The sequence below is a fragment of the Vipera ursinii genome, assembly GCF_947247035.1.
Source record: "Vipera ursinii genome assembly, chromosome: 5".
NCBI classification, from domain to species: Eukaryota; Metazoa; Chordata; class Lepidosauria; order Squamata; family Viperidae; genus Vipera; species Vipera ursinii.
In genome coordinates this window covers 85,016,470-85,041,648 of record NC_139518.1, presented here as the reverse complement: position 1 = coordinate 85,041,648, position 25,179 = coordinate 85,016,470, and the positions used below count along the sequence as shown (strand labels likewise).

Here is a 25,179-nt window from a genome sequence, read left to right as displayed (position 1 = left end):
CGAATGATAGATATCTAGAAAAAAATACAAATTTCTATATCTGAGTAAACTGGTCGTCCTATTCATAATTTGATCTGCAAGGACAATCATAAATAATCCCAGATAACTTTCTAGTTTTCAAAAACCAAACCGGGAGTGGATAACGTGCAAATTGGTAATACAATGGCATTAACTAAATGTAAAGTTGCATTTGGATTATAGTAAATCTGCTCACTGAAAATGCTCCAACTATCCCACACATACTTTCAGCATTTTCAACATTTATTGGCTACTATACAAACTTTAATAGGCTTTTTGAAACAATAAATATGGTTCTATTCATACAGAGGTTATCTTTGCCAAGTTGCTTTCATAATGTAAAAAGGCAAAGTATGCTTCTGAAAAGTCTTGTGGTTGATGTTTTTAATTGTCATATAATATTGGATTAATGTTAAAATATATTTATAGCATATAGAGCTCAACTGCATTGAGGTAGGAGGATGTTAAGAAAAATATTACTATGGAGAAATATTTGCGCTTTCATAAAGCAACAGTGGATGTAATGATAAAAACAGATGGTTGCAACATTCTGCCCACATTACAACACCATTCCTGATATAAGCTGGGATAAAAATTGAAATTTCCATAAATACCTGTATTTTAAACTTTATTCCACCTGGATGTCTTAAAACTGTAGTTCAGCCATGTCAAACCTGCGACGTCACGTGACATTGCGTGACGTATCGGAACTTTTCCCCCATTGCCGGCAATGGGTTGGGCGCGGTTTCAGCATGATGCGTCCGGCCCGCAGGCCGGCTTTTTGACATGCCTGCTGTAGTTCATGTGAAAGTCCTAGGTCACAGATACCTGCTTAGACACAGGTGCTGGCCAACTGGCAATTTTAATTAGGAATCAGGTCCATTACACCTTCTCCAATGTGACATTCTTGCAAACTTGTTTATAAATTGTTGACATTCCTGTATTATTTTTAATAAATTCAGTTAGCACTGCTATGGCTTTCGTGAGTAAGCCTTGGATCATAACAGCCTGCTAGATACTCTAACTGTTGAAAAATTTCACTAATGTCAGAAGTCACCCAAATCCACATCTTAGGAAAGAAGAACTCTTGGAGACAAGATTGTCCAAACAGAAACTTTTACTAAAACATGGTTGACAGTGGATAACATAGACAGGATCTGAAGCTGTTTCCCAGATCAATACTTTTAAAGTGTCCCCAAGTAATAAGCCCTCCCCTCAGTCCATTTGGTCGGTCCTGGATCAGTTGAGTCTCAGGTGTCAAACTCCTCGTGGGGAAAAAAGAGAATCACCAGTATTGCAACATTATTACTTCCTCCCTTTCACATTCCATTCAGAGATGCAAACCAGAATTCCCCCCTCACCCCCTTCTTTGTTGTTCAGTCTTTTGTGATGGCCACCAGGCAGGCTGAATAAACAAACATTATATCTAAGGGATAGAGAGGGTCAATTAGCACCCCTGTCTTCTCTTTCCTCCTTGGAATGGCAGAATCCAGTAAGGGGGGTGAGATTTAGGTTTGCACAGATAGGGAGTTAGAAAGGAAATATAAATGGATTCTGACAACTGAACAGCAAACCTAACTTAGAAGGAATTCATAATAATTGAATATAGACTTTTCTGAGTGAAATACTTTACTTTCCTGTTGTAAAGTCTTTTGCAAAGTTTGTTAATTCTACTTTTTTAAAAAATGAGCTGCACAAAATTTGCAGCTAATCCTTTACAAGTGTTCCTGTGTTGCCTTTTCTTTTTTACTCCAAGCAAAGCAACAAAAGCACAGGTCAAAGCCAGTGGCCCAGGAGTTAAAGATAGAAGAGCTAGAACTCATCAGAGTGGGAGATAAACTAGGAGAAAATCAGGAACGGGATGCACACTGAAATCAAAAGAACAATGTGAGAGTCACAAACTAGGTGCTCTGTTCACTAGGCTGGCTAGCTTGGTCACTCAACAGCGAGACACTGGTGAAGGAGGCACAGCAGTGCTGGCATTTTCTGTGTTGCATGAGAAAAGCACAACTTCCTTCCCCTGTCCTGAACACTTTCTACAGGGGGATGATTGAGAGCATCCTGTCATACAGCATCACAGTCTGGTTTGGAAGCATCACTGCTTCAGACAGGAAGGCGGTGCAGAGAGTGGTGAGGATGGCTGAAAAGATCATTGGAAGTTCCCTCCCTCCCATCCAGGACATAGCACAGAAGTGTTGAACTGGTTGGAAGACATCCTCCTTAGCCATTTCAAAGACGGGCTAAACTATGACCTGTATGATGCTTGCCTGCCTTGAGGAGACCCACACCACCTTGATGACTGGTATGTCCTGGCAGAGGAGGCAGAGATAGACCTACTGAAGAGGCACTGCCGAGGGAAACCATGGGCCCACCCGCCGCCCAAGCAAACACGTCAGCCAGCAAAACCACCCGCTACAGCTAAGAAATCAACAGACTGTTTCAAATGCAGGAGAGAGGGTGACCACGCCGCAGAATGCCGCTAAAAAGCCCCTCAGTGCAAATCAGACCCATCACCGGCCAGGAGATCAGGGAAGTCCTCAGCACAAACCAAAAGAACCTGCCATGAAGGGGATAGAGGCTGTAGAGTCCACAACCCCTGCCAAGGACTGGGAGGTGACTCCGGCCTACACCACAGTTTGAAGGGCGAAACTCTGATATGTGGATCCATTCCACCTATCCTTAAGACAGTGACTATATTAGCTTCCTCCATGCCCAAAGCTGTCGAAGTCCTAACAGACTCTGGCTGCACCCGCTGCCTCATTAGCCCGATGCTAGTAGGGAATTTGGGCACTCCGGTGAGGAGACTAAAGCACCCAATCTCCCTTGGCTAGTTAGATGGGTCCATAGCAGGGGGGGGTACCAGCTACCCTAGCCACCTTACCAGTTCACCTGTCCTTGGGGACCCATGAGGAAGACATAACATTTGTAGTGACCCCAGGCATGGAATGCCCAATGATTTTAGGGCTGGAATGGTTAAAGAAATGGAATCCCTGGGTATATTGGAGGACAGCAGAACTCAACTTTCTGGAAGGGGAGCATAGGAATGCAAAACCCCAGAGGACACCCCTCCCCCAACCTGAGGAGTGGAGACAGCATCAGTGGGGGAAGAGAAGGGGTTATCAGAAATAATGGAAGAATAGCGGGACCTTGCTGAAGTTTTCAGTGAAGAACGGGTGGATGAGCTCCCCGCTCACCGACCCAGAGACTGTGCTATAGAATTCAAACCCAGGGCAAAACTCCAGAAGCCCAGGCTGTACTCCATGAGCCCTAAAGAGATGACAGAGATGGAAAGATTCATAAATAAAAACTAAGAAAGGGGATTTATTGAGCCACTCACAAAGAGGCCACTCCAGTCCTGTTCAGGGAGAAGAAGGATGGCACTATGTGCTTATGCATGGATTATCGGGCCCTAAACACAATTAGTGAAAGTAATCTGTATCCCCTGCCCCTAATGAAGAATATGCTATCCCACCTATCGAAAGGAAGGATTTTTACCAAACTAGACCTAAGAGAAGCATACTACCGCATTAGGGTCAAGGAAGGGGACAAATGGAAGACCGCATTCAATTGTCCAATGGGTTGCTACCAGTTCAAAGTTCTGCCGTTTGGACTGCAAGGCCCCCCCGCAGTATTTATGCAATTAATTAATGAAGTACCTATATAAGGGGGTCCTGGTTTACTTAGATGACATTCTTATCTTCACTGAGACCAAAGAGGAGCATATTAATCTAGTCAGACCAGTTCTGAAAAAATTGCGGGCCGCCCACCTATATGCAAAATTATTGAAATATAAATTCCACCAGGAAAGAATAGACTACCTGGGATATCTCATATCCCCACAGGGCACTGAAATGGACCCCAAGAAAGTCAGGGCAGTATTAGAATGGCACCACCCCACACAAGGAAGCAACTGCAAAGTTTCCTGGGGTTTGCAAACTTCTACCGCCAATTCATCCCTTCATTTACCCAAATAGCCCTGCCACTCACAAACTTGTTTAAAATGATGGGGGTGTCCCCCAGTGAAGCCCAGCCAGCCCCTTAAGTGGACAATGGAATGTCAAGTGGCATTTGAGAAGTTAAAGAGACTTTTTTCTGCCAAACCTGTACTGAGACATCCAGATCCCGATAAACCTTTTGTAATACAGGCAAACTGGAATAGAATTCCGAAAGTCTTTAGAAACTGATGAATGGTTCCAGAAAAATAGACATGTGTGCACAATCAAAGACGGACTACCCTGGGTGGGTGAGAAGGTATACATACCTGCCACCCAGAAGATCAATTTCATGCAGTTGTGCCATCATACAAAATCAGCAAGACATTTTGGGTTTGTAAAAACCTTACACTTAACTAAAAGGCAATTTTGGTGGCCATCCATGAAAAAGGACATAGAAGGCTACGTGGCCAGCTGCCAAACATGGGCAACAGCTAAGAGGCTGCAAGGAAAGTGTCTCAGAATTTTACAACCAGTGGTGAACCCTTCAGCCCCCTGGAAAGAAATAGCCATGGATTTTATAGTAGAATTACCAGAAAGCAACGGGAACACTGTCATCTGGGTGGTCACAGATTTGTTTTCCAAACAGTTGCACTTTATCTCATGCCGAAAGATTCCCACCACAAAAGGCTTAGTGAAACTATTCATGCAGCACATTTACAGACAGCATGGAGCACCCCAAAGCATCATATCTGACAGGGGAGTACAATTTACATCAATGTTTTGGAAGAATTTTTTGTCCCTCTTTGGAACTACTCAGGGACTGACATCTAGTCACCATCCTCAGGGGAATGGTCAAATGGAACATGGGAACTCAGTATTGGAGCAATATTTAAGATGCTTTATTAATTTCCAGCAAACAAATTGGACGGACCTACTCACTTTCACAGAAGTTGCTTACAATAACACAGTCCACTCCAGCACAGGCTACACTCCTTTTCAAATAGCCACCGGTCAAAGTTTCAGCCCTATGCCAGAACTAATCCCAAACGAACCGGAAATCCCATCGCTGAAAGAATGGATGGCACAATTGAAAAACACCTGGCCAATCGTTAGGAAAGCTTTAGATGAAGCTAGACTAGTATACAAAGCACAAGCAGACAATAAGAGAGTCAATTCCACATCATTCAGGGTGGGAGAGATGGTATATTTATCCACAAAATACCTAAAATCCCTACAACCCTGTAAGAAACTCGGACCAAAATATATTGGGCCTTTTCCAATTAAAAGAATCATAAACCCAGTAACAGTAGAATTAGAACCACCCAAAAATCTTAGGCAGATACACCCAATTTTTCACTGCAGTTTACTAAAAAGGGAACAACAGTCACCCTTACGACCAAAACCCCACCACTGCCACCTCCTTTCATGGTTGAAGGAGAACAACACTTTGAGGTAAAAGAAATCCTAGATTCTAGGAAACACCACAGAGCAATTCAATACTTAATAGCTTGGAAACACCTCCCCCCTCAGAAAATGAGTGAGTCAATAAACGTCACATGAGAGCACCCAAGTTGCTAAAGAAGTTTCATACAGGATATCCCAGCAAACCGAGCTAACATCTATATTTTTGTTTCCTCTATAGGTGGATGTCTCCTATTTTTAAAGGGGGGCAGGATGTCAGAATCCATTTATATTTCATTTCTAACTCTTTTTTCTGTGCAAACCCAAATCTCCCCCCTCCCCCCCTTGGATTCTGCCATTCCCAAGGAGGAAAGACAATAAACATGGGAGTTTATTGCTTCCACTTCCTTTCCTTAGATGTAACCTTTTGTTTATTTACCCTGCCTGTAACCCATCACAATAAGATCGATTGGAGGCATTCTCCCTCTCATTTTATGGGCAACTAAGAAAGGGGGTGGGGGAATCTGGTTTGTTTCTCTGGATGGAATGTGAAGGTGTGGGATTGATTCTGCTACAAATGGACTGATTTTCTCCTTTTCCCACAAGGGGCTTGCCACCTGGAACTTGACTTATCCAGAACTGAGCAAATGAACTGAGGGGTGGAGTTTGTTAGGGGTAGGCAACCTCGGCTCTTTTATGACTCATGGACTTCACCTCCCAGAATTCCTGAGTCCATGAGTCATAAAAGAGCCGAGGTTGCCTACCCCTGATCTAGGTCTTAGTAAAAGTTCCTGCTTGGATAATCTTGTCTACAAGTCTTTCTTTCTTAAGATGTGGATTGGAGTGGGTTCTGACAATTGCATTCACACCCCAAAGACCCCAAAGAGTGGAGTTCTCATGCCTTAAAGTATGGATATGTTGATGTACTAACTTGTGTTTCAATGTTTTAGTCTTATAAACAACAACAATCGCTATCATGGTTAATCTAAGAAGAGAAGCATTATTTACTCAATCTTCTAGGTAAAGAGATAATACAGAAATCAGAAATTTCCTATTGGACAATGACAATGCATCCAAATTTATTTAGATGTTTGAATCTTCTTTTCAAATTGCCCTTGTTCAATGCTCAGTATGCGTAAAAAACACTGTTAAGCAGGAAAAGCAGGGAGTGGCTTTGTGTACATATATAACATGTAGTCTGTGTGAATCTTGCTCTGGCAACCTGCATCATTATATTAATGCTAGCTGAGAAGATAGTTTTATAACAGATATTATATAGACTCGCTCATAAACCAAGAATTTTAAGTTCCAAAATACACCCCCAAATTGGCTTTGGCTTTTCTGCAAACCCGAGGTCAGATTTTTAAAGCCTGTCATGATCTTAATATCACATGATTTTATAAATGATGACATAACACTTTGCAATTTCCTGCCTGTGATTCAACGGTTGCTTATCCATGGGTGACACATTTTTCATAATATTTTGGTTGAAATTTCAAAAGTCAGCTTATATCTGCAGATGGGCTTATCCATGATTATCCATGGTATCTTGCATGTGTTTATCAATAGTGGAACTGAAGCCACATCCCTATACCAATTTTACCTGGGAGTAAGCTTTGTGTGGTTTTATGTTCCTACAAATATGCATAAGACTGTTGTGGCTATTTTCTAATATTAAAAAGTTTCACGCCTAGACAAAATTCCAGGTGGCCTCTGGAGGCACATCCAGTTCCAACTCTTTGGCACCATCTAACAAACATTCAAATTGTGCATCCCAGATATGCCTTCCTAGGTCATACAGTGGGGGCCAGCCTTGCTGTTTATATAAATTTATTTACATAAAAAACATTTATAGAACGGCACACTTTTAAGAAACTCTGGGTGGCTAGTAACCAATAAGATAATCTAAAACAATATAAAGTGGCATAAAAACCAATAGCAATAAAACTAAAAACAGAAAAACCTGGTGCTGCAGCCAGCCTTCTTTAATGCACTCCCATTCTCATCCCAACCTGGCCTTGCATTATCCCAATGCCTGGGGGAAGAACCAGGTTTTAAGTGCTGTCTAGAAGGATAAAAAGACAGAAATCTATAGGATCATAGGGGTGAGGGTGTTCCATAGGGCACGGACTGCAATGGGAAAGGCATGCTTCCAAGGGCACACAAGATGACAGTATTTGAGGGAAGGGACCTGGTATGAGATAGGCAGGTGAACTCAGGGACAGGGATCCCGTATATAACCTAGTCCCGTGCCTTTTAGAGCTCAAACAGTTACAGTCAGATTGATTGGCAGCACCCAAAATAACACATAATACAGAAAGAAGGCAAAGTGCCTCTGTATTATATGCACAAGTGTACTCATGTAAGCACCTGATTAGCTTCATGGAGCTCAAGGGTGGAGCCAATGAAGAGATCCCGATTCTCTCCTACATTTTAACTACAAAAAGCAATTTCAGTCCTGAATAATGAAGCTATGGTGAGGGAAACTCTGAGGGGTTTGTTTAAGTGCTAATAAATTATACCGTCAAGACTTTTGCTTTAAGGGAATATATATTCTGATCAATAGAGGGAAAGATTGCAGCTCAAATGAACAGGACTTGAAGGCTGAAAGTATGATCTGAAGCAGACTAAACCTTTTTCAGTTTAAACAGCACAGAGAGAGATAATGATGGGGGAATCACACGTCACACAAGAATGCATTTGAATCTTATCCTCAAACTGCAAATAGCACAAGGACTACTGAGTGAATGAAAAATCATTCTATCTATGTACTTATGTATTTACATGTAGTAAAAAGAGAAATCATACCTGAGGGCACAAGGTCTCCAAATGATTGGCTGCTGTTTGGACAATGTTAATTCCTTCTTCATTTGTTGATACTGAGCAAGCAAGATTAGCCACCTGAAGAAGAGCAAGGAAAAACACTATTAGTAAATTTTGATACAATCACGGAAAATTTTACCTGATCTTTTGTCCTCCAATTGCTTGAGTTATAACTGATATCAGACTGGTTTGGTGTGATACATTTTATTAGGGGTAGTCATTACTTAATGACTGGCCTGGTTAAAAGCCATTCAAACTTACAACAGCAACTGAAAAAATAAAGTTACAAACTAGTCCCTGGATTTATAATCACCATGGTATCCCCATTTAAGTGAATCTTAAATATTGCAGTATTAATTGCGAACGTTACAGAGAATTTCAAAAAAATACCTCCTGTAAGAAAAACCACAAGCCACTTTTTAATTAGTTGTCGCAGAAGGACTTGTTATCATGGAAGAAGCCCACTGCAGTCTAATAATAAAATGACCTTATCACAGGATTTGTAATCTGTAAATCTGTGATTCTGTGTGTGACCAGCCATACGCTAAATAAATAAATAAATAAATCTGTGATTGAAGGTTCAGTAGACCTCAGAAACCTTTTATGCTCTTTGTTGCCTTTTAATTCTCCTTTATGCTGGCAGGTGTAAACACTGTAGACTGTTGTGTACTTGAATAGGATAACTGTTGTACTGCCATAGTGAGAAGTGTTGCATGTGAAGACTAGTGAAGAATTATGTTATATTCTTCCAGTACTGTATTGTACTTTCCTTAGGTTGAAAAACCTTTGTCTCAGTAAAGACTGTCAAGTTCTATTGAATAAAATCCTTTCAGTTTATTAAAAACCATTAAGACAATTTGCTTAAAAGGATAAAGAAAGAAATGGCAACAGTGATGTGTCAAATGTAATTATAGCTTCAAAACATCTGCATTTCACATTGGTAGCATCTTCTCTTATTGTTATAGTCTGATTCGATATTGCATGCATACCCATTCCCCTCTATCACTAATGATACTATTAAAGACACAATCAACAAGTAAAATGGTCAATTACTTGCATATGCAACATTTAGCACATACAAATCTAAAATGTATTGTGAAATCATTGACTCATTTAAAAATGTAATCATTGAAAACATTCCTTATTCTAATTGGAAAATATCTGAAATATCATCAGTGAAATGGTATTAGCTGAATATAACTAAGCAAATACAAGGGCAATCAAGATTATTTACATAGGAAGCAAAGATACCTGAATATATTTTAAAGATAAAAAAAGAAACAAATAAGGGTATATCATTAAACAAGGGGATATGTAAAATATTTCAGAGATGGAATGTAATAGGGAAATGCAAAACATTCTGTTTTTCCCCTAGACTATTTCTGGAATATCATAAAACATTTCCTGTTCTGGAAGATTTCCTTTTAAAAACCTGCAAAATATAGTCTTCTTTTAGCCTACTTATAAACCTAAACTGATTCTCTGAAAGGAAAATGCAGACATCCGGATGATTCTTCTAGTCAATTATTAGCATCTAAGAATATACAGTAGAGCATGCCTGTCATACTATTTCATTTGCTTTTCATACAACTATTACTTGGAATGTTGATATAGCAGAAATGGGTAAACATGAGAAAAGAATTGTTGGGACTTAATCTATCATTTGCAGTCCTGTGAAGGCAAAGTATAACAAAAATTATATAATACCTTATACTATATAACTTGGCTGACAAATTTTATTACTGCATACAATTTCATTATCCCATTCACTTCTGCAAATGAATTTGTATAAAGAAGATTTTAGAAGTAAATATCAGGGAGGTAATAAGGATGTGAATCTGAGTCAGTGTAAATTGTTGGATTATACTGAGGAACAGGAAATAATAACAAATTAGATGGCGGATGTAAATAAAGTAGTGGTATGCATATTATCTTGGCCAGATACTTTTCCCTCATAAAGAAAAAATGTGACCCAAATGTAATCCCTCTGTGCAGATGATACAAAACTGATCTCCCCACCAAAAAAATTGGAAGAAGAATGGACTAAACATTCTACAAGTTAATATGCTGACAAAGAAAAAGTTATTCTTTCCCCCAAAATGAATGGTATTATATACTAGAAAATCCACTGGTCCACATAGGAAAGTCTTTGGGAACAAAAAATATCAGGTATTTATGATTTTTTTTAAGAGATAGGGGATTTGATGCCTTCAATGACGCCTTTGACAAGCCACTGCCAGTTAAGAGTAAATAATGATGGACTGCATAAAGACAGAGATTATGGCAGAGTAAGACGGCTTGATCTATTACACAAACTGGGAAGGTCAAAATTTTTTAGCTTTAATAACTAAAAAATTACAAATCTTGTTTATATGGAAATATCCTCTTAACTTGTCACAGACGTTAAAAAAATGTCATGATTGTATTATTTTTATACTGCTGTTTTAGATATGCTAGAATTGCATTTGCAATTTTTTATCTCTTTGCCTTATAAAATAACCTTAGAATAGCTTAGAGAGTCTTTTAAAATATGAAGCAAAGAGCAATTCAAGCAACTGAAATCATTTTCTTATAATATATCAGATAAGTAATTCAGTGCCATATGAATAGAAAATCTCCATCTTCATCATTTTAGGGTGTTACTTGCATAATTCCTAGATTCCTGGGTCAAACTCAAATTTCCAAAGAATACTAGTCAGTGAAGCAATTATTTGTGTTTGTTCTTTCTGCTTTGGGAGGAGGAGGAGGAGGAGGAGGAGGAGGAGGAGGAGGAGGAGGAGGAGGAGGAGGAGGAGGAGGAGGAGATGATAATGATGATCAATAGCTACCTTTAGCTCTGAAGCTACAAATAGTTTATTATGACTCATGAAGGTTATATGCTTTTAAGAGTCCCTCTTTCCCACAGTATTCTTCCCACTGAAGCATCAGGAAAGTGTCTCTGTACAAAATATAAGACATAAGTAGATAAAGACAGGAAGAGATGTTTAATCAGGTCCTGAGCTACATAAAGTTTTATAACTCCAGATCATCACTTTGAATGGGCCCAGCAGCCAACTGCTCTTATACATCATACCATTTTCTTCTCTCCAATTGTCATCAACACTTAAAAAATTCTTGCTACACTGAGAGGCTCTCCAATTAAATCCTGAAGACAGCAAATGAAACTCTCTTGAGGTCCATGAGAGTTGAGGTGATTTTTAGTTTTACATGTTTCATTGAGATGACCAAATCCTCAGATTTCACTAAAATGAAGTCAACTAGTGAGCTTACCTGACTGACATTTAAGTAGCTGAATTACCACGTGAAAGTGGGGAAGAATTGACTCTAGTGAGGGCAGAACAATATTCCCACATGCACTGAGAGAACACAGGGCATTAAAGATAAATGGCTGCCCTCAACCCCCACCACTGGCTTCTTCTGCAGCTTTTTTCTCCTTAAATCGAGCTGCATTTCATAGGTGTTGTACTCCAGTTTCCATCATCAGTGGAAGTTGTCACTTTATGGTTTGGGTTTGGAAAAATCTATCTCAAATGAGACCTTTTTCGATCAATAAAAATAGAGTTGGAAGAGACCTTCAAGGTCCTCTAGTCCAAGCCCCTACTCAAGCAGGGCACCTATCATTTCAGACAAGTGGCTGTCCAGTCTCTTCTTAAAAACCTCCAGTGATGAAGCACCTACAACTTCTGAAGGCAAGCTGTTCCACTGGTTAATTATCCTCACAGTTAGGAAGTTTCTCCTTAATTCCAGATTTCTTCTATCCTTGATTAGTTTCCATCCATTGTTTCTTGTCTTGCTTCTAGTGCTTTGGAAAATAAATTGACTCCCTGTTCTTTGTGGCAGCCCCTCAAATACTGGAATACTGCTATCATGTCTTCCTAGTCCTTCTTTTCTCTAGACTGGCCATACCCAATTCCTGAAACCATTCTTCGTGTGTTTTTGTCATCTTAGTTGCTCTTCTTTGCACTTTTTCCAAAGTCTCAACTTCTACTTTGTAATGTGTTGACCAAAACTGGATGCAATATTCCAGGATTTATAAAGTGGTACTAATACTTCACATGATTTTGATTTATGCCTCTGTTTATAGAACCAAGGACCCTTTAAGTGATTGTCCACTAGGACTCCAAGGTCCGTCCCTTCCTTCCTTCCTTCCTTCCTTCCTTCCTTCCTTCCTTCCTTCCTTCCTTCCTTCCTTCCTTCCTTCCTCCCTCCCTCCCTCCCTCCCTCCCTCCCTCCCTTCCTCTTTCTTTCTTTCTTTCTTTCTTTCCTTCCTTCCTTCTTCTTTCTTTCTTTCTTTCTTTCTTTCTTTCTTTCTTTCTTTCTTTCTTTCTTTCTTTCTTTCTTTCTTTCTTTCTTTCTAAACAGGGCTATAAACATGCATTAACCCAAGCACTTTATAATCTAAAATTGGTTCTGAATATCTTATAGACTAAAATTAGCACATTTAGCTGGTACATAATATTTGTCAGCCCATTCCAACATTTGTCTAGGTCACATCTTGGATGGCACAAAGACTGAGTTGAAACAATACTTTAAAAATAATTAGAAAAACAGCAATTAATCTATTAACAATATTGGCTTATAATGTCAGGATATCATGAAGAGAGAAATCTGAAAGGTCAAAGAGGTTATATGTACAAAATAGTTTCTCCTCTAATAATAACTGAGAAGTAAATGGAACCACTATAACAAACTGTGGATGGAGAAAAAGGAAATATAGATCTTGGAGTCTTCTACCTACAGTATTTGGTTTTTCTATACTTTTCTATTATCTGTCCAGCCAGTCAACTAGAGATAAACTTTATATTATTGCAGTTGCCATGTCAAGGACTAACTCAATTAATTGGAAATTCATTCTTGAAACCAATTTGATTTTTTTGTTAAAAGTTGCTAGGTAGATTTTCCTACACTAAAGCTGTAAAAAGGCCTCACCTGTACTCCAAGAGGGAAACAATGAATAATAATGCCTGAATATTGCCTAAAAGCTAGCTAATTACACAGAGAATGCCAACTATTTTTCCAACTCTTCTTTAAGTCATTGATGGTAAGATAAATAGTAAAATAGGCTTTCAAAAACATGGGGGGGTGGCTAGTGTGGTTTTTTTTAGTTTTGTATTAAGTTCCTCCAGCAATGATCCTAGCTTGATTTTCCAGAGTGAGAGGGATATCAGGTTTTGCCCAAGTATCTGCCACTGCTCATCAGGTAAAGGGTGCACTCACAATTGAGCCCAAAATTTATGTTGCTAAGCAAGATAGTTGTTAATAAGATTTGTTCCATTTTACAATCTTTCTTTCCACAGTTGTTAAGGGAATCAGTGCAGTGGTTAAGTTAGTAACACGGTTGCATTAATCTGGCTTCCCCATTGACTTTGCTTGTCAGAAGGTCGCAAAAGAGGATCATGTGACCTGGGGACACGACAACCATCATAAACGTGAGTCAGTTGCCAAGCATCTGAATTTTGATCACATGATCATGGAGATGCTGCATTGGTCATAAGTGTAAAAAACAGTCATAAGTTCACTTTTTCAGTGCCATTGTAACTTTGAACATTCACTAAATGAACTGTTGTAAGTCAAGGTCTACCTGCCTGTACTGGAAAATGAAAGATGTGTCTGGAGGTCTGACACCAACTGCAATTTTGGGCTTTGCTCACTCTCAAGTTAGCTATAGGGATCCAAAGCTGGCTTAGATCTTTTTATTCAATTGGTATGGAATATAAAATCCCTGCTCAACTATCTCTACATGTGATATGAAAAAGACCTTGGTAATTGTGTAACAGAATTGGAAGGGACCTCCAGCCCCCTGCACAAGCAGGAGAACCTATACCATTCCAGACAAATGGATGTGCAGCTTCTTCTTAAAAACCTTCAGTGATGGGGCAGCCACAATGAGTTAACGTATTGTTCTTCTTCTTCTTAACTTTATCTAACATGTATTCTTAGAACATGGGACATAGAATCTAGGGCTGGAAGGGACCTCAGAGGTTAATCAAGTAATACCCCTGCTCAAGACAGGAGACCTTATACCAGTGTAGGAAACCTTGGGTCTTTTATGACTTGTGGACTTCAACTCCCAGAATTCCTGAGTGAGCCATGCTGACTCACGAATTCTGGGAGTTGAAGTCCACAAGTCATAAAAGAGCCAAGGTTACCTACCCCTGCCTTGTACCATCCCAGTCAAATGGTTGTCCACTCTAGTTTTGAAAACCTCCATTGATGGCACACTCACAACTCTGGTTATACCATGTCTTTGCATTGGGGGTAGTGGGGTGTATCCAAGGTGAGATAAACAGGTGGACAATCCTGGACTGGGACAAAGCAAGAAGTGTTTTCATAGCCTGGGCTCAATACCCCAATCATCTGATGATATGAAGTAAACATTTGATCTGTTCATGAAGAAGCTTGTTCACAACCTGCTCCTTCTGTCTATCAGTCCAAACTCCACAAGGCAAATAGAACGAGGCTTTATTGAGATAGGATGTAATTATAAAATCTTCGAGTCTGATTGTAATTTTCCTCCCCTTCCCTTTGTACCTCATTGAGTCAAAGAGAAGCCAGTCTGATTCTCTTCCCAGCACTATCCTTTTCCCAAGGTTTAAGAATGTTTCTGCACATTTTTTGAATGTTACAGTTTCTGATATTTGCCTCATGACTCTGGAACTGGGTTCCAGTTATGTAGCCAGGAGCTTTGTGGATAATATACTGAATGTAGATCCAGATCCATGTGGCATCAAATATAACTCCCCACTTTTCTGAAGCCTGTCTGATGTACCTGATGCATCTCTGGTTCTAGATGAAGAATTGCCAGGAAGGAAAATTTTAAACAAAACCTTGCTCATTCCTATTCAATATGTCTTGCTGTCCTTTGTCGTTACTCTGTGATCTAAGAGGCCAAAAAAAAAATCATCTACCCACTTTGAGTGTGTAGTGTGTACTTTAAAAAGGAATAATAGGTAACTTTAGGTTGTATTTTATCTCATTTGGAGAGAAGGTAGCACCTTGGGAAAGGCTGAGTTAACAGTTAGGGGCATTTATTTGAAAACCTGGAGCTATTCCCAGGCAGAATTCCTCTGAGAATAGAAGGAGCACTGCCAAGTTTGGTAAGTGTAAAATTTTGCCCTATGCCAGATAAAAGAAGAAGAATTTCCCTAAATTGCAGAGGGATTATAACAATGCTGGTGGCCCTAGTGTTTACATGATGCCAATGAAGCATATGTTTCACAACTGGGGTTCTTTTCCTAGCTGATAAGGAAATCAGCCAGAAATATAGATGCTAAGATTAATAGTTGCTGATATACTGTACATGATAAAGAAGATCAGATCTCAACAATACAATAACTGACATTTGTGAATCTTCCTGGATTTGCTTAAGCAGCATTACAATTAGCACAAAAATAATTCTCATTGTTTATGCCTTTTAAAAAGCAAAGCAATAAACTGATAGAACTGAATAATATGCTATAAATTAATGTTTCCAAGCCTTGGTCAATTTGTGATGGGAGGACTTTAACTCCCAGAATTCTCCAACTAGCTGTGGAATTCTGGCAGTTGAAGTTCACATATGTTCAAGTTGTCACTGCACGTTTTTTTATGTTCGTCAGAAAAGTTCATTTCTAACTGTACATTTCCCCTGCTCTCTGCACCTGTTGTGATAACTTATCTGGTAACCATAGTGAATCCCATATGACTAGCTATGTTATGGTTTAAGTCTGTTTAGTGCGCATGTCTAGAAGAAGTTCCCAGAGTTATTATCTGTATTGTTTTTCTTCACTTTGCTGTTACTGTCTGTTACGTTAAGATGTAGTGAGCTAGCTCTGTATAATATATATTTAGTTTTTATTTTTTGTAAGTAAAAGGTATTTAGTAAGATTATGCGTCGTGTTTTTCTTGCCTTCCTGCAAGTGTATCATGCATTCTCCGAAGCACGGTCCGTCGCCCTCTACAAAGGTGATTTTTACCTTGACATTTTGGTATCGAGGATGGTTTGATTTATGTTTTTGGAGGAGCATGTTTCTGCGGCTGTTATCAGTTAGTTAGTGCTAGTGAGGCAGCGGTGATTAACTGCTGAAACATGTCAGGAAGGAAGCCACGGCTGGAAAGGAGTCTTTCTGTGGGGCAGATCCCTTCGACCTTAAGAACTCCGATAGCTTCGGCCACACGCCTTGGAGAAGACGCGCCTGCTCCTGTCCACGATGCAAGGTCAGTCACTCCTTTTTCTATTTTTCCAAGCTCCCTGGCAGCTGCTTTTGAAAATGTTCACACTCCAGGGGCTCACGATGAATTTCAAAGGCTTGGAGTGAAACTTAAAGTCCAGCCGAAGAAAATTCCTTCTGCTCCTTCAAGCCCCAAGCAAACTATGCGAGATAGGGCTATGCAAGGCTACTGTGAACTAATTGGGGTTTTTGAAAGGCATTTGCAGCAGGCAAAGAAATATGTGTCAATGGTTCAGCAATATGAAAGGAATTATGAGCATGAACCGGCCATATTGCCACACCCACAAGGAGAAGCCATATTGCCTCCTTCTTCCCCAAAGCTAAAGTCACGCCCATCATTGAGTGTCATGCAAGACGAATGGGAACCGGAGGCTCCTATGTCACATGATTATGGGCTGTCCCAAAGGACATACAGAGCCACAGTGATGCCTGAAGCAAATGTTATAGCACCATCTACTGGTGAAGCTGCATTAAGACATAAATTGGAGCTCTCACTCTCGCAATTGTCTATGGAGGAGTCTTTGCTCAGAGATACAAGATTTCTGCCATCATCTGAGGCTCCAGTCCCTGATGGTGCTAGGATTCCTGTTACTATTGCTTCTCCTGTTAATATTGCTTCTATGCAAGCCCCTCTACCTGGCAGAGCACAGCCATATGTAGCCCACATGCAATTGCCACCGGGTTCTTATATGCGAAGGCCAGAGTCATCTGCAGATTATGCTAATGCACCAGTCCCAGCGCCAGCGCCTCCTGCTGGCCAGGGTGGAATAGCAGCTCAAAGACAGTCACAGCCAGCACCAAGACTACCGGCAGCTTCAATGCAACTGCCGCATGTCCAGGCACAGACGCCACTGGTGCCCCCTGCAGGTTATGGTCGGATTGCACAACCTGCACAGCCAGTACCTCAATTGTATTTTCCTCATCAAACACCTTCCATTGTACCACTGGCTGGTGATTCAAAATTAAAGAAGTCAGGACAGAATTACAGGGCATGGGTCAGTGAGGTTGGACTTTTGTTACGCAGAGAAGGTACTCACATGATGGTGTTTAATCCTCCTGCCCAGCCATGGACTCCTGACATATGGGACTTGGATAATAGAGCATGCACAACATTATTGATGTCAATGGACATTGAATTGCAGCTCACGTTTTCACAAGATGCAACTGCCCAACAAATTTGGACTCAGTTAGAGGCATGTTATCGACCTACATCAATTGAGTCTACATGTTTGCTTTTGTCTGAGTTCCATGGTTCCAGATTAAAACCTGGTGAACATATTGGAGCACATTTGACTAAAATGAAAGGTATTAGAAAAGAACTGGGTGAAAAAGGCTATCCTATTGATAATTTTCAAATGATCAGCATTATCATCAATTCTTTGAATCATGAGTGGAAAGATGCTATTTCCAAGATCAATCAAGTGCCTATTGCTCAACGCACAGTGGATCATGTATGCAGGATTTTAGCTGAAGAAGAGGCACTTATGCAAGCTGCGCCACATTTAAGGGAACCACCTGCATCAAAAGCTTCAGCGAGGCGTGCCTTCCGTGGAAGGACCTACGTTCCAAGGATGCCAAGATGCTACATCTGCAATCGTGTGGGACATGCCACCCGGGATTGTCCCCAACGAGTTCCAGCGCCCGTCACATACCAGCCCAGAGGAACAGATTCCAGAGGAGGCAGAGGTAGAGGCGGACGACAAAGTCATGGTCGTGGTTCCAAGCGTGATCCACAAGCTCCACTTGCCACATTGGTTGTGACCAACGATCCACAGCCTCAACCAGAGTACGACAGACGACTTCTTTGGACTTTGGACAGTGGAGCAGCATTACATGTAACCTACAGAAAAGAGCTTTACACTGAGATGCACGAGCCTGAACCTGAACTTCGTGAACTTTACTCTTTTTCCAATCATCCTGTTCAGGTCATGGGAAAAGGAACTGTCTACATTGAAGAGCTTGATGCTCTCATTCCAAATGTTTACTATGTTCCGTCTGCCAGTAGTAATTTGCTTAGTCAGAGTCATTTGTCTAGGTTTTCTCATTTTCAGGTCCACCATCTTGAAAAAGCAAGTTATATAGTCAAAGACGGAGATATTGTTGCTGAAACCATGTTGATTGGTGGTGTTTATTACTTAAAACCAAAGCCTAAGCAGCAAGAGCAGGCAAGTATACACGTTCCAAAGAGCACAGGCCCAGAGAGAGATGTCCCAGAGAGAGATCCTGTTGCTACTCCAAAGGTTCCTAATAATGATAAAAATACAAAAAAGACACAGGTTGCTCACAGCAAGCCTGGGGTTCCTAATAAAAATGCTAAAGTTGAGAATTCACTAACAGGTAAACCTTTGCATTCCAGGTGTATCCATAAGTGGCACAGAAGATTGGGTCATGCCAGTTTCCGTGTTCTGAAGAAGATGCCAGAGTTCGCAAGAGGTTTGGATCTAAAGGGGTGTAAGGTGTTCTTGGACTGTGCTGTCTGCAAGAAAGCCAAATCCAAGGCAGCAGCAATTCCAAAACGCGCTACACGCCTGTCAACACGCATTTTTGATTTGGTACACACTGACATAGTTGGTCCTTTTGCACCAACACTTGGTGGTAAAAGATATTTCTTGACAATCGTTGACAATTATTCTAGATATGGATATGTATATCCTATGAAAGAAAAATCTGAGACCTTTCAGATCTTTAAAGACTTTGCTAGTCTTGTCTATACCCAATTCGAGGTCAACATTGCCAGAATCCAGAGTGATCGCGGTGCTGAATTCATGTCTCAGCGTTTCCAGGACTGGATGCGTAAGAATGGGATAGTACATCAGACATCTGCTCCTTATACTCCAGCTGAAAATGGGGTGGCAGAACGCAGAAATGGAGTTCTGCAAACCATGATGCGTTGCCTCCTTGAAGATGCTAACCTCAGTCTTCCATACTGGGGTGAAGCTATCAAATATGCTAACCATATCATCAACCGTACTTGGAGTAGTGTGATAAATCAGACCCCTTATTTCAAGTTGTATGGACACAAGCCTGATCTCTCACATCTCCATATTTTTGGTTCCTATGCTATGGTGAATATTCCTTTAGCCCAAAGAAAGAAAGGGGGTCCTGCAGCAAAAAGGATGAGATTTATGGGCATTGATGATAATTCAAAATGGAGCAAATACATTGACTCTCATCATGTTATTGTGGTTTCACAATCTGCTACTTTTGAGGAAGATGCGGACTGGTCCAGGATTCATTCTAACGATCCTGGAGTTTATTTTCCTAGAGATGATGTTGCTGATGCCACACAACCTGATCAAGAATCACAGGAGAATGTTCCTTCCACGAGTTCTTCTCAACCTACTGTTCCGTCTTCGCAAGCCGCCGATGTTGCTGCTGGCGACGATGAAGACGAGGACGACACAGAAGAAGAATGGACGGTTGGCCCGAGACGTTCCAAGAGGTCCACAAAGGGAATCCCTCCAAAACGGTATTCGTGGCAAGTAACAAAAACACCTGTACCTTTGATTTGTAATGTTACACTTCCACCTGAGAAGTTCACACAGATCAAACATCTTCCTGAATCAGAACAGGATAAATGGTTTGAGGCAATGCAGGCTGAAATGGACAGTCTAAAGAAACTTCAAGTGTTTACGCCTGCGAGCCCTCCAGCAAACAAGAAAGTTATTGGTACTCGATGGGTCTACAGGATCAAAAAGAAGCCGAATGGTGAGTCGTTGTACAAGGCCAGACTCGTAGCCCAGGGTTTTGCTCAACGTTATCCTGAGGACTATACAAATACATACTCACCCACAGTGCGGACTGAAAGTGTGAAAATTGCTTTAGCCACTGCAACTATCCTTGGCCTAGAGGTTTTCCAGTTCGATGTTGAAACGGCTTATCTTCACGCTGATCTTGATGAAGACATCTACGTCAAAGGTCCTCCAGGTTTCAGACAGCAAGAAGGGGATACCTGGTTTCTACACAAAAGTCTTTATAGTCTGAAACAGTCTGGTTTAATGTGGTACTTATGTCTTTCTGACAAACTAAATTCAATGGGCTTTATTAAGTCCGAAACAGATGAATGCGTGTTTACCAAAAGATCCGGTAATAGGTATGAGATAATTCTTGTTTATGTCGATGATATTGTTTATATTGGTCCAAATAAGCAGATGAGTGAGGTTTTTGCTAAAGCTTTACAAAAGTTTTTCACATTGAAGTCTTTAGGGTGTATTAACACTTATTTAGGTGTTCAAATTGCCAAAACTCAGAAGGGGTTTAGTCTCACACAAGAAGAGAAGATTGAACAACTGTTACATCACTGTAACATGGAGGACGCTAAGCCTGTGAGTATACCCATGCAAACTGACTTTCATATTTTGGCACATGAACCAAGTCCTGAGTTCGAGGATCAAACACTTTATCGCTCAGTCATTGGGTCGCTGCTGTATATTAGTAGTTGGACTAGACCCGACATTGCACTTAGTGTTAATCTTTTATCACGACACGTAGGCAAGGCAAAACAGTTTCATTGGACATGTGTTAAAAGGTTATTGAGGTATCTAAAACACACCAAAGACATGAAGTTGTTGTTGGAACCCACACATACTGACTATGCAGAGTTATGTTGTTTTGCAGATTCAGATTGGGCAAGTGATAAGAAGTCACGGAAAAGCACATCAGGTTACATGATGTTTTTAAATGGATGTCCTGTTTACTGGCATGTGCGTAAACAGAATTTTGTTTCTTGTTCCTCTACAGAAGCTGAGTATGCTTGTGTGTCTGATGCATGCAATTCTTTAACCTGGTTTGATGCTTTAGTCACAGAGATCTGGACACATCCGATTCGACCAATCACAGTAATGGAAGATAATGAATCTGTGGTTTATATTTCTGAAACACGTTTTACAGGTTCAAGGTCCAGACACATTGACATCCGATATCAAAACATAAGGCAACTGGTTAAACAAGGTTTTGTGACGTTACAGTATGTGCCTACACGTGATCAAATTGCTGACATGCTGAACAAACCACTTCCTACAGCCCAGCATGAGTATCTGCGTGAGAAGATGTGCCTTACCTGAGTCTTCACTTTGCTGACGAAAGAAGGGGAATGTCACTGCACGTTTTTTTATGCCAAAGTTGAGAAACACATAAACAAATAAATGGTTCACAGTCACTCTTGACATTTGGATAGCCACTGAACCCTTCCACTTCATAGATATCCTGGCTGAGGACATTTATTGTTTTTTACATTGAATCCTTTAGCAGGTCATTGTTGATCACCAATCATCTAAATTAACCTTTAGTAATTATATGATCTCCATCTGCATATGACTTAAGTGCATGCTATTGCTGTACTCCATGATGAGTATAATTGAATTGGAATGTAGCTAGAAGTTTAGCATGCAAAAATCCCTTACTGTTTTACTGTAGCACACTCCTCCCCGCCCCCATTTTTCCCTTCTATAGTAAAGGTTGTGACCAGGTGATCAAAATTCTGGCTTCTTTTTTATGCACATTGATTTTTTTTATTTTTTTCTCTGCAAAACCTCTTGCAAACAGATGTTTCTGAATTTTTTAAAAATGTAAACTTAAAGCTAGTACCAAAGCAAAAAATTGTGACCCAAACAGGTCCAAATACTTCCAAAGACAACAGCATGGAAATCAACTCCAGTATGAGCTATTAATTCACTAATGATCTTATGACAGCTAGCACAATCTCTCTCTCTCTCTCTCTCATCTGTCTGCCTGTCTGTCTATAAGGCTACCCAATGCATAGTACAACATCAGAAAAAAAGCATATCAGGTCTGAGGCCATTCACTTACCTATCCAAAGAAACCTCCTATGGTAATAGCCGGATATAATGAGATGGTTGTATGGTTCGATGATGTTTTGTTTGTAATCATTTTGATTACAAATATTCTCTATATGCCAAGTGCTAGTTCTCTTCAGCTGCAGTTCAGAATAAACAAACTCTAATTTTCATTCCCCCCCCCAAATATTGGATTCCTTTGCAGTATTATCCACAAACAAGGCGGTTAATCTCTTCCCACCATTCCCTTGAAAAAAGAGATCAAAATATCTTTCAGAAGTTTAATGAAATAGTCACCCCATGTCTACAATCAGTACATTTCTGCTTGTTTCACTATAGACAGCTCTGGATTTCCTTGTCTTCCTTTCTTTTTTAAAAAAGGTTTTATTAATTTTCTAATTTTACATTTAAATATTTAAAAAGCAATGTGGCGGCTGAGTTAATCGATAATTCAATAACATACAAATATCTTTAGTACAAGTCTCAAACTGCTACATTAAGTATTTCCTCTCTTTTCCCCTTAGTATTTACTGTCTCATGTTTAAACTAATACAATTCTTATTATATCAATTAAATAAAAATAATTTTCTTACATTTGTCAATACTTTTTAGTTTATACATATCCTGGTTATTCTAACATTCAATCTTTATAGGCTATCAATGCCCTAATTAGTTTTTCCCAATTTTTACTTTCCCTTTTAATATTTAATCGTTTAACATTTAATATTTATAATTTCCAAGTTTTAAATGACCACAATTCCCTTTATCCCAATTTGTCACAAAATCTAGTATTCAGAATACACATCTTATCTATTTAAATATATTCTATTTCTCACCATCTTACATCAACTAATTAATAATACAATATAACATTCTTATTTTGTATTAATTTCCAAATGTCTTAAATTTAGTAACCAAATTTTTCTCTTATTTCAACATTAAATACTTCCTCTCTTTTTCTCTTGATGTCTACTATCTCATATTTAAGACAGTCATTTTTATTATAAGCTAAATAAAAACATATTTATTACATTTATCAATAATATATATATCTATATATATATAGATATATACAGTATATATCTATATATAAATTACTTTTACATTCAACATTTATAAGCAAATCAATATTTGAATTTCCCAAGTTTTAAATGACCAAAGTTGTTTTCTTTATCTCAGCTCATAACAAAATCTGGATTTCCTTTTCTGATTCAGATCTCCAGCATCATAGTTAAGCCAATCCTGAAAAATTACAGAACATCACATTTGGAAGATGTTTGGGTTCAGAGCATAAAAGGACCTAAAGCTCATCCTTCCAAATGAACTATGTAGAACGAATGAAGAAAAGCATTTCAGATGGCTATATCTAGACAAGGATTGTCCATTTTATTAAATGTGCTTCCTACTGCATAGATTCTGTAAAATCTTATTTTGTCATCTAAATATAAACAAGACTTGTTTTATAGATACTAAAACTGATGATGTTTCTAGAGGGGATAAAAATGGGAAAATGTGATGAAGTTTTTGAGACATAAACTGGGTGGCCATATAGCAATATACTCTTGAGAGAAAAAAAAATGACTTAAAGTATAATAGACACTACCCCTTATAAATAGTAGTTTTATTTTTCTTCTGAAGTTAGTTATCAAGAAATGAACTACAAACTGAAAGAAGAACGTATTTCATTTAGAGTTTTCAAATGCAACCGTGCTGAGCTGAGAAAATGCTTTTACCATTTCTCGGAGGCAGAATAGAATTGGCAATATTAAGACAGTCATATTCTACAACTCTAAAAGAAAAAAGAAAATCTTCATTTCTATTACTTTACAATAGGACACATAAGTAAACAAATACTTCTTATTGTGTATTACTTAATTATATATGTGAGTGTCACCTCAGAAAGTAGTATTTATTGTGAATTTATATTTTCTGATAATTTATTGTATTACACTGATAAAACTGGATTCTACCATTCTGCAACCCATCTATTTTACAGCCCTGCCCTAAGGTACCTTTTCAATAGTTTGTGCTTTTTGGAATACCTTATTTATATGGAGAGGCTAGAAATGATTGCAGTGCAACTGTACAAATTCAACATTGGGCTCAGGGATGCAAGCAATAACTTACATAACAAAAAAAATATTGTAAAAATATTGTTATATACTGTATATAAAAGTTCAAGTCATTCCTGAATGTATCTAAAAGGCCAATTTAATACAATGAAGATGCGCCTCATAGCTGCAGTTTTCATAGGCATTAGCAAAAGGTATTTAGAATTTTTTAAAAAATAAAATGGTAAAAGCTTGTACTGCGACTGTTGTAGGAGACTGCAATTCTATAGGTAAAAAGCTGGCATAGACCATTTAAAATAAAAAGTAGCACAAATTTCAGACCAAGGATTTCAGCTTGCATTTCTGATACATAAAGTAGAAAGTTGATGGGGAGCAGCAGAGTCTGAAAGAAAACAGACCTAATTGCCTAATTATGATCACTTTCCTCAGCATGGGAAATAAATTGCATGTCATATAAAATTTGAGAAATATGTCCTGTGTGTGAAATGTGCACAATTTGTAAAATGTGCTTTTGTTAAGATAGCAGTGAGAGGTTTGCCAAGAAAATTTACGATCTCCTCAAAGTCTCTTTTTAAAAAGAAGACACATAACTCCCATTTAAGGTGTGGGATTATTTGGAGTTTAAATCAGCCTTAATAGATTGGCTCATATATAGTCCTTTGGAGAAATATTGATTTCAATTTGGTCTAGGTAACTGATCTGAATTAAGAAATACGTATCTTATTTCTTTTATCAGAGTTCAAACATTTTTTGAAAATGCAAATCATCTGCAAACTTCAGTAAAAATTTCAAGAAGCACAGTGAAAAACGATGGGCCAAAATAATAATAGATACAGCAATCAGCCTTAGAACTGTCAATGAAGATATTAAAGTTACTGATAGCGTTTGCTTTTAGGATCAACTATCGATAGTAAAGGAACCAGCA

General features: G+C 39.2%; 1 protein-coding gene across 1 annotated transcript in view; it reads right to left on the bottom strand.

Annotated features, from left to right (window-relative positions):
- CTNNA3 (catenin alpha 3) overlaps positions 1-25,179 on the bottom strand; it is a gene marked incomplete at its 5' end in the record, with an annotated part of 866,777 nt that overhangs the window by 319,431 nt on the left and 522,167 nt on the right. The window contains one exon of the mRNA XM_083364633.1: positions 8,163-8,255. Coding sequence (XP_083220759.1) covers positions 8,163-8,255 — 93 coding nt within the window. The remainder of the gene's footprint in view (positions 1-8,162; positions 8,256-25,179) is intronic.